Consider the following 12,878-nt stretch of genomic DNA (forward strand, 5'->3'; position numbering starts at 1 on the left):
TAGTGGACAGCAGCATAACACCCACGGTTCTGTGTCCCCCAATTAAAGGCTAAGAGAAAGAGATTTTACGGTGAGTACACAAAAATCTCCTTTTTAGTAATAGCTGTGCTGTGTAACTTTCCTGATTTCTTGAATATAGACTCCTTTTGGGATAGTCTATTCTGTAATGATGAGTCTTTAACCCCTGATATAACTTAGCCATGTCTGAAGTGTATTACTTTATAACACCCCCTTTATCACCCACCCACCGCATGGATGTCCACTACTAGATTGATGCAGTTCTGACCGTTGAGACCCTTGTAGACAGCCAGAATTGTGTCTCTGTCCCTTCTTTAAATGTAGCTGCGGTCTCACACGTGCTGCGGCTCAATTCCTTCTTGATGGGACGCTGTTCTCGGCTATCTACAGTTGTCCCTTTTAAAGCGAATAAAGAGGCAAACAAATTCTGCCAATCGTTGGGGGTCTAGTGGAGGGATCCTACAATCACATGAAAAGGTGATAACTTGGTAAAACTGGAACCCCCCTGTAATTATTTTTCTTTTCTGTTTGCATGTCTTACATAATCCTAAAAGTATAACTTCTTTCCAGGTCTATAATGTCGATTATGGAAATCCAGATGATTTGCAATTTCCGGTACATGTTGATATTGATATGGTAAAAGTGATGGAGGTTTTCCTGACTCAGCTGAGGCAAGTTAAATCTTCTATATAAATGCAGTGTATTCTTCATGTCCGCTCTTTAAAGAGAACCTGTCAGCACAATTTACTATGAAGTACAGGTATGGCCATAATGACGCTATTAAACTGATAATTTTATTGAAGGAATCCAATAATTGGTTATCAGTTTAATCATGGTTTTAAAGGGAAGGTGCCGTGTTTTTTCGTAATTTAATTTAAAAAAAGAAAATAGCATAAAAAGATATTGTCCCCTAAGCTTGATTCTGTGGTGTGTATGTTTTTTTTTTTTTTTTTTTTTTTTTTACCGTATTAATGCATCCACTGGGGGCTGCCATCTTACCTTTCTGGCTGCTGAACGACACTTTCCATGCTCATTTACGGCAGTCCCTGGGCATAAGAGAGAACAGTCGGCTCCCGACTCCTATCTGTATCATTGCAGCAGCATCAGCTGTGAACTGGGCACGCCTCTGTGGCAGCTCAATTCACAGCTGTAGGTGTGGCCAGGCGCCATCTTATTAGAGCCCAGTGCTTTCCTTTTAGCTCCATTTACACTCTATTGCAAGCACTGTCATGACAGATGCTGTACTGTGGATGTTCACTGCACATACCAGCTGCAGGAGAGGATACAGGACGAGCTCCTGGAGACCGAGCTGCTCTTTCCAAAACACCCGACCAGCTGCTGCCCCTGCTCTTGCAAAACATAGGAGGAGCTGCTCCCTGCTCTTTCAAAACACTTGGCCATCGGCTGGACATCTAATCCTCTCCTGTGTGATACGGACTACTGAGCCGTGTATCTAATCCTCTCCTGTGTGATACTGACTGCTGATCCGTGTATCTAATCCTCCTGTGTGATGCTGTCTGCTGAGCCGTGTATCTAATCCTATCCTGTGTGATACTGACTGTGTGATACTGACTGCTGAGCTGTGTATCTAATCCTATCCTGTTTGATACTGTCTGCTGAGCCGTGTATCTAATCCTATCCTGTTTGATACTGACTGCTGAACCGTGTACCTAATCCTATCCTGTATGATACTGACTGCTGAGCCGTGTATCTAACCCTCTACTGTGTGATACTGTCTGCTGAGCCGTGTATTTAATCCTCTCCTGTGTGATACTGTCTGCTGAGCTTGTATCTAACCCTCTACTGTGTGATACTGTATGCAGAGCCGTGTATCTAATCCTCCTGTGTAATACTGTCTGCTGAGCTGTGTATCTAATCCTATCCTGTTTGATACTGATTGCTGAGCCGTGTAGCTAATCCTATCCTGTGTGATACTGACTGCTGAGCCGTGTATCTAACTCTCTACTGTGTGATACTGACTGCTGAGCCATGTACCTAATCTTATCCTGTGTGATACTGACTGCTGAGTCATGTATCTAACCCTCTACTGTGTGATACTGACTTCTGAGCCATGTACCTAATCCTATCCTGTGTGATACTGATTGCTGAGCTGTGTATCTAACCTACTGTGTGATACTGTATGCAGAGCCATGTATCTAATCCTCTCCTGTGTGATACTGTCTGCTGAGCCATGTATCTAGTGCTACTCCACACTGATGAGGGGCAACACCCCGAAACAACTGTCTGTGGATGGATACCTGGCCTTGGTATTTCCCTTGTCATATCTATAAACTCGTAAAGAGCTGGATATTGAAGGGAAGGTGCCATGTTTTTTCATAATTTAATGCAAAAAAGAAAATAGTATAAAAAGATATTGTCCCCTAAGCTTGACTCAGTGGTGTGTATGTGTTTTTTTTTTTTTACTGTATTAATGCAACCACTGGGGGCTGCCATCTTACCTTTCTGGCTGCTGAACGACACTTTCCATGCTCATTTACGGCAGTCCCTGGGCATAAGACATAACAGTCGGCTCCCGACCCCTATCTGTATAATTGCAGCAGCATCAGGAGTGAATTGGCCACGCCTCTGTGGCAGCTCAATTCACAGCTGTAGGTGTGACCAGGCGCCATCTTATTATAGCCCCAGTGCTTTCCTTTTAGCTCTATTTACACTCTATTGCAAGCCCTGTTATCACTGATGCTGTACTGTTCCAGCATAACGGCTTGGATGTTCACTCTGCACATACCAGCTGCAGGAGAGGAACCAGGACGAGCTCCTGGAGACCGAGCTACTCTTTCCAAAACACCCGACCAGCTGCAGCCCCTGCTCTTGCAAAACATAGGAGGAGCTGCTCCCTGCTGTTTCAAAACACTTGACAATCTGCTGGACATCTAATCCTCTCCTGTGTGATACTGACTGCTGAGCTGTGTATCTAATCCTCTCCTTTGCGATACTGACTGCTGAGCCGTGTATCTAATCCTCTCCTGTGTGATACTGTCTGCTGGACATCTAATCCTCTCCTGTGTGATACTGACTGCTGAGCTGTGTATCTAATCCTCTCCTGTGTGATACTGTGTGCTGAGCTATGTATCTAATCCTATCCTGTGTGATACTGACTGCTGAGCCGTGTATCTAATCCTATCCTGTGTGATACTGTCTGCTGAGCCGTGTATATAATCCTATCCAGTGTGATACTGACTGCTGAGCCGTGTATCTAATCCTATCCTGTGTGATACTGACTGCTGAGCCGTGTATCTAATCCTCTCCTGTGTGATACTGACAGCTGAGCCGTGTATCTAATCCTATCCTGTGTGATACTGACTGCTGAGCCGTGTATCTAATCCTATCCCGTGTGATACTGCTCTCCTGAAATACTCTGTGCTGCTGTCTCCCTGCTCCTCCACCATATATCTCCCTCTGTGCCCCCCATAGACCAGCACACTGCTCTCCTGAAATACTCTGTGCTGCTGTCACCCTGCTCCCAGAATCCTTGCTGCCTGCCATCCTCGGTGACCGAAGACCTCATTCCTCTCCTCAGATCCTGTCCTGGCGATGTGTGAAAGCGAGGCGACAGGGGCCTGATGTATGGAGGAAGGAGCAGGGTGACAGCAACACAGAGTATTTCAGGAGAGCAGTGTGCTGGTCTATGGGGGGCACCCTGTTCGGTGCCAGGGATTGTACATAGAGCGCTGTGTTTTATTCACATGGATGGACCGTCTGCTTGTCTGCTCCACAGAAATCCAGGAAACATTTCTGCTGATTGATGGCCTGTTCTGATCCAGACTTTGCATGCAAAGACAGTCAGTAACTTTGCAGGCCCCATCAAAATGGCTGCTCACTGTGTTCCTAAATGTCATCCTCTCTTTTCCCTTAGCAAACACCCAGAAGGGGAGGAGAGGAGTGACACCACACCCATGTCAGCAGATTCCGCCCATAATTACTGCAGGGCAGTAATGTGAGCTAGTTGTACACAAGATTTTTGTGCCAAATTTCAGTAGCTGCTCCCCCTAGTGTTAACAAGTGGAAATGCCAAACTTTTTAAAATTTTCATATTTAACAAAATTAAAAACAAGTGATAATATTTTTTAAGAAAATGTAAACATTAATTCTTCACATTTTTTCAATTGCTGAAAAAATTTTTTTGGGATGGCACCTTCCCTTTAACCCCTTTCTGACATGAGACGTACTATCCCGTCCATGGGACCCGGGCCCCTATGCCCATGGACGGGATAGTACGTCTACCGCGATCAGCGGCGCCCACGTGGTGAGCGTCGCTGATCGCGGCCGGGTGTCAGCTGATTATCACAGCTGACACCCGGCACAATGTGTCAGGGGCGGTCACGGACCGCCCCCGACACGTTAACCCCTTGCACACCGCGATCAAACACGATCGCGGTGTACCGGGGATTAAAGGGAAGCATCGGCAGGGAGGGGGCTCCCTCCGTGCTTCCCTGAGCCCCCCACGGCAGCGCAATGTGCAGCGCTGCTGCGGGGGGCTCCTTTCCTGCAGGCCCCCGAATCCAAGATGGCGACGGGGGCCTGCAGGAAGCTGGCTTCCTCAGTGCCTGCAAAGCGCAGGCAAGAGTAAGTCTTCAATGCCTGTGACAGATTGCTGATCTGTCACAGTGATCTGTGATGTGACAGATCAGCGATGTCCCACCTGGGACTATTTAATAAAGTAAAAAAATAAAATAAAAAAAGTGTTAAAATAATTTAAAAAAAATCGCCAAATAAATTAGCAAAAAAAAAAATATTCCCCCAAATAAATCCATTTTTTGGAAATAAAAAAAAAAAACAATAAAAGTACACATATTAGGTATCGCCGCGTCCGTAACGACCCGCCCTATAAAACTGTCCCATTAGTTAACCCCTTTAGCGAACCCCTTAAAAAATAAAAAACGAAGCAAAAAATGATTTATTATCATACCGCCAAACAAAAAGTGTAATAACGCGCGATCAAAAAGACGCATATAAATATCCATGGTACTGCTGAAAACGTCATCTTGTCCCGCAAAAAACGAGCCGCCACACAGCATCATCAGCGAAAAAATAAGTTATAGCTCACAGAATAAAGCGATGCAAAAATAATTATTTTTTATATAAAATAGTTTTCATTGCATAAAACCGACAAAACATAAAAAAAGACCTAAATGAGGTATCGCTGTAACCGTACTGACACGAAGAATAAAACCGCTTTATCAATTTTACCGCACGCGGAACGGTGTAAACGCACTCCCCCAAAAGAAAATCATGAAACGCTGGTTTTTGTTCATTCTGCGTCCCAAAAATCGGAATAAAAAGCGATCAAAAAATGTCACGTGCCCGAAAATGGTACCAATAAAAATGTCAACTTGTCCCGCAAAAAATAAGACCTCACATGACTCGGTGGGTCAAAATACGGAAAAATTATAGCTCTCAATATGTGGTGATGCAAAAACTATTTTACAATAAAAAGCGTCTTTTAGCGTGCGACAGCTGCCAAATATAAAAACCGCCATAAATAGTAAATCAAACCCCCCGTTATCACCCCCTTAGTTAGGGAAAAATAATAAAATAAAAAAAATGTATTTATTTCCATTTTTCCATTAGGGTTAGGGCTAGGGTTAGGGCTGAGATTAGGGTTAGGGGTGTGTTGGGGTTCGGGTTGGAGTTAGAATTGGGGGTTTTCACTGTTTGGGCACATCAGGGGCTCTCCAAATGCAACATTGCGTCTGATCTCAATTCCAGCCAATTCTGAGTTGAAAAAGTCAAATGGTGCTCCTTCCCTTCCAAGCTCTGCCATGCGCCCAAACAGTGTTTTACCCCCACATGTAGGGTATCAGCCTACTCAGGACAAATTGCAAAACAATTTTTGGGGTCCAATTTCTCCTGTTACCCTTAGGAAAATAAAAAATTGGGGGCAAAAATATCATTTTTGTGGAAAAAAATGATTTTTTTTATTTTCATACCCGGGCATTATAAACTTCTGTGAAGCCCTTGGGGTTCAAAGTGCTCACCACACATCTAGATAAGTTCCTTAGGGGTTCTCGTTTCCAAAATGGGGTCACTTGTGGGGGGTTTCCACTGTTTAGGTACATTAGGGGCTCTCCAAAGGCAACATGACACCCGCAGACCATTCCATCAAAGTCTGTATTCCAAAACGTCACTACTTCCCTTCCGAGCCCTGACGTGTGTCCATACAGTAGTTTTCTCCCACATATGGGGTGTCAGCGTACTCAGGACAAATTGGACAACAACTTTTGGGTCTCAATTTCTCCTGTTACCCTTGGGAAAATAAAAAAATGGTGGCTAAAAGATCATGTTTGTGGAAAAAATACAAATTTTTTATTTTCACGCCCGGGCGTTGTAAACTTCTGTGAAGCACTGGGGTGTTCAAAGTGCTCACCACACATCTAGATAAGTTCCTTGGGGGGGTCTAGTTTACAAAATGGTGTCATTTGTGGGGGGTTTCTTCTGTTTAGGTACATCAGGGGTTTTCCAATCGCGACATGGTGTCCGATCTCAATTCCAGCCAAAAACGTCAAATGGCGCTGCTTCCCTTACGAGCTCTGCCATGCGCCCAAATAGTGGTTTACCCCCACATGTGGGGTATCAGCGTACTCAGGACAAATTGCACAATAACTTCTAGGGTGCTGTTACCCTTGGAAAAATAAGAATTGAGGGTGAAAAGATCATTTTTGTGGAAAAAATATGATTTTTTAATTGTACCGCTGTACGTTATAAACTTCTGTAAAGCCCTTGTGGGTTCAAAGTTCTCACCACATATCTAGATAAGTTCCTTGGGGGGTCTAGTTTCCAAAATGGGGTCACTTGTAGGAGGTTTCCACTGTTTAGGTACATCTCCAAACGTGACATGGCGTCCGATCTGAATTCCAGCCAATTTTGCATTGAAAAAGTCAAACGGCGCTCCTTCCATTCTGAGCTCTGCCATGCGCCGAAACAGTCGTTCCCCCCCCACAAATCAGGTATCAGCGTACTCAGGACAAATTGCACAATAACTTTTGCAGTCCAATTTCTCCTGTTACCCTTGGTAAAATAAAAAAATTGAACTTGAAGTATTTTTTTTGTGAAAAAAAGTTAGATGTTCATTTTTTTTTTTTTTTAAATATTCAAAAAAATTCCTGTGACGCACCTAAAGGGTTAATAAACTTCTTGAATGTGGTTTTAAGCACCTTAAGGGGTGCAGTTTTTAGAATGGTGTCACTTTTGGGTATTTTCTATCATATAGACCCTCACTGTGGCTTCAAATGTGATGTGGTCCTAAAAATAAAATGGTGTTGTAAAAATGAGAAATCGCTGGTCAACTTTTAACCCTTATAACTTCCTAACAAAAAAAATTTGGGTTCCAAAATTGTGCTGATGTAAAGTAAACATGTGGCAAATGTTAGTTATCAAGTTTTTTGTGTGCCGTATCTCTGTGATTTAAGGGCATAAAAATTCAAAGTTGAAAAATTGCGAAATTTTCAAAATTTTTGCCAAATTTCCATTTTTTTCACAAATAAACGCAAGTTATTTGAATGAAATTTTACCACTAACATGAAGTACAATATGTCACGAGTAAACAATGTCAGAATCACCGGGATCCATGGAAGCGTTCGAGTTATGACCTCGTAAAGGTACAGTGGTCAGAATTGTAAAAATTGGCCCGGTCATGAACGTGCAAACCACCCTTGGGGGTGAAGGGGTTAAAGGGCCACTTAATATGGTGGTAATGGTGGTTTCCAAAAGGAGCCACCCCTTGGCTGGGTCTTTACCTGGAGGAAGATCTGGCTAGTCCCGTGTTTGAGACTCTTAAATGAGGCTCGACGGACTATATTTGCATACTGCTCTCCTGAAATACTCTGTGCTGCTGTCACCCTGCTGGTTTAATGTGTGATCTACATGGTGGTATTGTGTATGATCTATATGGTGGTATTATATGAGAACCCTATGGCGGTATTATCTGCTAAAAGGGGACCCATTTTGGGGTGGTTCTGGCTGAGCACCTGCACCCGGGTCAGGGGTAATAGTTAGGTGCAGTCAGGGGAGGGCTGGTGAGGCAGCTGAAGAGAGGGGTCTCATTTTTATCATTACTATATGGCTTCATTTCCCCCATCCTGCTTCCCAGCGTCACCCTCGCTTTCACACATCGCCAGGACAGGGTCTGAGGAGGGGGATGGATCAGAAAATTGCTGAAAAAAATTTTTTTGGATGGCACCTTCCCTTTAAGTTTTCTTCTCATGATGACTTTTGTGCATTGGTGGTGGGGTTGGCGTGTTGGGTCTTCTGCTCTGACCCCTCCACCTGCCTCCAGCCTTTCTACAGGTCACTGATGACTTATCTCCGTATTGAAATTTCATGCCGCTGCCATCATCGGAAGATTCATCAGTGTGAGATTCCATGTCTGTTCTTCAGTCAAATGGCGCTGGAATAGACGCATCCGCAGGTCGAGATCTGAGCAGACATCTCAATCTGCGCATACGCCGACTGGCTAACATTTTACTGAAGACCAGACGTGGAATCTCACACTGCGCATGTGGCGCCCGCCCATTGATGGCAGTGGTGGCAGGAAGTTTCGAAACGGAGGCAAGTCACTGAATAATCAGTGACCTGTAGAAACAAAGGAGGCAGGCGGAAGGGCCAGAGTAGAAGACCCAACCCGCCCAGGCCCACCACCGATGCACAGAAGTCGCCATCAGAAGAAAACTTAAAACCATGATTAAAAAAGAACCTCTGATTTGAGTCCTTCAGCAAAGGTATCCGTTTATTCAGTGTAATAGCGCCATTATGGCCATAGCTGTACTTTATAGCGCACAATTCTGCTGACAGGTTCTCTTTAAATGCATTAAGGCAAATTGAAGATTAATTTTGGAAAGAGCATGGTTTTATCTTGTAAGTAATGTGTTTTTGATGTTTATCCTCAGGTTGCTGTTGGGTATTTCAAAGGTTTATGTGTCAGAGAACTATCAATTGGAAAATCCGGGAAATGAAGGACTGACGGACTGGGAGCTGGATAAACTTCTTTGGACGAGAGCTGTGGAAAACATTGCAACCGTCACCACCACATTGACCTCTTTAGCTCAGCTTCTGGATCAGATAGGAAACATAGTGATCAATGATAACGTGGCATCAGAGGTGAGGACCTATTAGTTTGACATCGCAGATAAATCATCAATTTAGTCTTAATTTAAGCAGACCAGACTACATGTTTATTACCTATCTACTGTGCAGGTGCTAATTATTCAGTTGGTGTTGGTCCCACCGATGTGACATTCCCTGATCACTGCAGTCTCTCCATGGCCGGTCCATTTAAAGTGTTTGCCACTGATGAAGATAACTGACTGCAGCACTCAGACATCTTTGTATATTCAGGGTGCGGTGAGACCGCTGCTTCATCCTGGCCACAGACCAACGCGCGGCACCCCTACCGATCAGCTGAAATCTGGGGCTGGATGTAAGCAGTGAATAAAGCAGAACTACGCAACTCCGTCCTTATAATGGCCACTCCTAGAATGGGAGATAACTGCAATACTCAGCAGCAGCTGCTAAACCATGTACGGGGCTGTGTACAATGCTTACATCCAGCCCCTGCTGCCGGAGTAGATTTTGGCTGATCGGTTGCAGTGCCCGATCTCATATTGGTGACCTATCCTATATGTAGACCAACAATATATTAGCCCAAGACAACCCCTATATAGTCTTTCTGTAGGTATCTTCTTCCAGAGCTGCATTTACACTTCTGCTCATTGGACTTTAGACACTTAATGCAGAGCTGTATACTGCTGCGAATTATGACCTTTTTCTTTAGTTCAATGCTCAGTGCTTGCATATTCCGCCAATGATGTGACTTAACAAAGCATACTGTATACAGACACTGAACATGCAGGTGTGCTTGGGATGAGCTCAGTTAATTATCCTCTCAATGAGGATGGTTTATTACACAGGCAGGAATTTAAAAGAAGCTCAGTGTCTATGTTGCCATGTATTTTACAAATTACTCAGTTATATATAGATCATACTGTAGTAGGAAGGGTGTTCAAAGGCAAATGTAGGCTTTAATGTTGCTAAATTGTCCTTTCTGACAGTAGCTGGCGAGGTAAGTACTTATTGTGTCATATCCTGTTAAGCGATTTCCTTTTTCAATCTTGTATAAAAGTGCATGGATCAATATCTACCCAGAGAACTTGGGCAGAATGGTACAGATCAATAACTACTTGATGATTGCAAGATTACAACTACTGCATATGCAATGAGACTGATAACCGGTTGGCACATGTAAAAGCATCACTCGCTGCTCCTACAGAAACACCGCGAGTCTGCTCTGCCACCATGGCACAAGGGAGATGTGGAGGAACTAACCAAGGAGGAATGGGATGGAGCCAAAACCTGTTTCTTCCAAACACTATGAACATCTAACCAGTTCTGTATTATACATAGGACTTTTTACACCACCATCAGATTTAATAAATGGTGTCTGTCTTTCCAGGTATACAACTCTGTGTCTTCTGCTCAGATTGCACTGTCCGAATTGGAAGCTGGCAGGTTGGAGAATGCCTTCAAAGCAAGCAAAGAAGCCATCACATCTTCAGAGAAGGCTTTCTTTGACCCCTCACTACTTCATCTTCTGTACTTCCCTGATGATCAGAAATTTGCCGTTTATATCCCTCTCTTCTTGCCCATGGCTGTCCCCATATTGCTTTCTTTGGTGAAGATCGCCAAGGAATACAGGCTAAGTAAGAAAGAGCAGAGCAAAACAGACTGAAAGTCACATTCTAACGTCTTCATTGAATTCCTCGAGAGAGTATGGCACTGAGTCTTATTTATTATCTGAATGTGTAATGAGCATTGAAATCTAGAAAAAAAATACATAATTGGCCGGTGATGGAAGCTTCTGCACTACTAAATGTTGATAAAAGGCGGTTTCACCTATCAATCTAATCTGCCAAACGCCGTCCATCCCACCTCAATACATATGCATGTTTGGCCAAATATGCATGTTCTCGATATGGAAAAGTATACAACATGTTTAAAGAGGACCTTTTCATGTTGAATTGGCCACAAAGAGGAATAAAATGTGTTCTTTTTTTATTTTAATATTGACTCTCTGTTGAATATATGGGTGTCTCGGGACTGGGATCCGCACCGAACAGTAGATCAAGGAATTTTTTTTCCTAGTGGGGAACGACTATCCCTTTTACAAAATGGAGCAGCAGGTTAGATACCTGATCCCCGCTCCATTCATTCTTTTTGGGTCTTTTGGAAAGAGCCAAGAGTGGCGGTCGATCATGCGCACTGCTGCTCCTTTTTAAAGAGGATAAAAGTTCCCTATTATTTAGATCAGTGCAGGTCCCAGCTGTCGCACACCCACTAATCAGTAACATCACATCCTGTGGATAGACGATAACGTATTTTCACTCGACGACCCCTTTAAGTATTGCATGCCTTTTACCTCTGGTTAATACGCTGGTGAAGTAAGAGAAGGAGTCCGCTCAGGGATTAATAACTCGACCTGTGTTTTGGTTAAAATAAAAATGTAAAATTGTACATGTAAATATTTCTTAACTTTACATTAAATGGATTTTAAGGGGTATTTTTGTTTCCAATTGTATGTGAAAAACACTAAATTGATTATGTATTACTAGCAATAGTAATTAGACATGAGCGAATATCGTCAGCTCTCTTATTCGGCTCGCTAATACAGCTTACCGAATAGCTGGCGGGAACCCGGATACCTGGAACGCCTCCGATAATCAGGTGTCCGGTGCCACAGCTGCATGTGTCGCGGCTGTGTGACAGTCACAACAGATGCATGGAGAGCCTGTGTGTTGTGATGTTGACGATATTTGCTCATGTCTAATAGTAATCACTAAGAAAAATGAAGCAATTGAACCAAGAGTATACCACCCATAGCAGGAGACCACGCCGCTATTATGGGACCCGTAAGTCGGGCGAGCCGGGTGCCTCAGTACTCGGAGGATCAGTACTCACTTCTTACATCAGAGCAGCATGCTGGTGGAACAAGGTGTGTAGTGCTTATTATAATTTTCAGTCAGTACATGTGGGAACCTTCTTACTGAGTGGGGAGTGGGCTGTGGGGCCATCATACTGAATAAGGGTCAGTGGGAGCACCGTACTGAGGGGCAATCATACTGTGCAGGCCACTGATGGACTAGTGGGGTGTGGGCTGTGAGCTCATACAGAAGGGCCATAATACTGTGTGGCGGCAATAATACTGTGTGATCATAGTGTGTCGGGGCAATGATACTTTGTGGCCATGCTGAGTGATGGCTGTGAGGGCATCGTACTGAGTGGCAATCATACTGTATAGGGGACCATGATAGTGTGGGGCTATCTTTCTGATGGATCTCTGTGGGATATCATATGTTTATGGAGTGGGGACCAATTTAAAACTTTGGCAACAGTGCCCCAATAATCATATGTATGCCTGTGTTATAACCGTTTGGGCATTTTCTCCTTCGCCTCATTGGGGGACACAGATACTGTGGGTGTATACTACTGCCGCCTGGAGGCTGCCACTAAGTGAAAAAAAGAGGTTAGCTCCTCTGCCGTATACACCCTCGCCCCGGTTGCGGGCGGAATCAGTTTTTTTGCTTAGTGTCCATTGGAGGCACACGTCTGGTCTTTTTTTTTTTTTTTTTTTTTCCCCAGGCTCTGTCATTTTTTCCATGAAGACAAGACGGGCAACGGATCCTATTATTTAAAGGGTACGATTTCACCAAACCAACAATGGGCGAGCATGTGCGAGTGTTGCCTCCACATGTCCTTTCCCGCTATGTGGGACATGACGCCGGACTGAGCCCTGACCACCCCTAAGGTAGAGAAACCCTAGGCTGTACAGAGGCCTGCAAACAGTCCGTGCG

The 12,878-nt window shown here is 44.0% G+C and overlaps 1 protein-coding gene across 2 annotated transcripts in view; it reads left to right on the top strand.

Moving 5' to 3' along the window:
- The window catches only part of PIGS (phosphatidylinositol glycan anchor biosynthesis class S), a 40,876-nt gene extending 29,289 nt beyond the window's left edge, over positions 1–11,587 (top strand). For both annotated transcript variants that reach the window (XM_073565529.1, XM_073565528.1), the window contains 3 exons: positions 589–689; positions 8,922–9,132; positions 10,484–11,587. In XM_073565529.1, the coding sequence (XP_073421630.1) occupies positions 589–689; positions 8,922–9,132; positions 10,484–10,759 (588 nt within the window). In that variant the 3' untranslated portion in view covers positions 10,760–11,587. The remainder of the gene's footprint in view (positions 1–588; positions 690–8,921; positions 9,133–10,483) is intronic.
- Positions 11,588–12,878: the final 1,291 nt, after the last annotated feature.

The sequence above is a fragment of the Dendrobates tinctorius genome, unplaced genomic scaffold, assembly GCF_039654945.1.
Source record: "Dendrobates tinctorius isolate UK_male_01 unplaced genomic scaffold, ASM3965494v1 ptg000016l, whole genome shotgun sequence".
Lineage (NCBI taxonomy): Eukaryota > Metazoa > Chordata > Amphibia > Anura > Dendrobatidae > Dendrobates > Dendrobates tinctorius.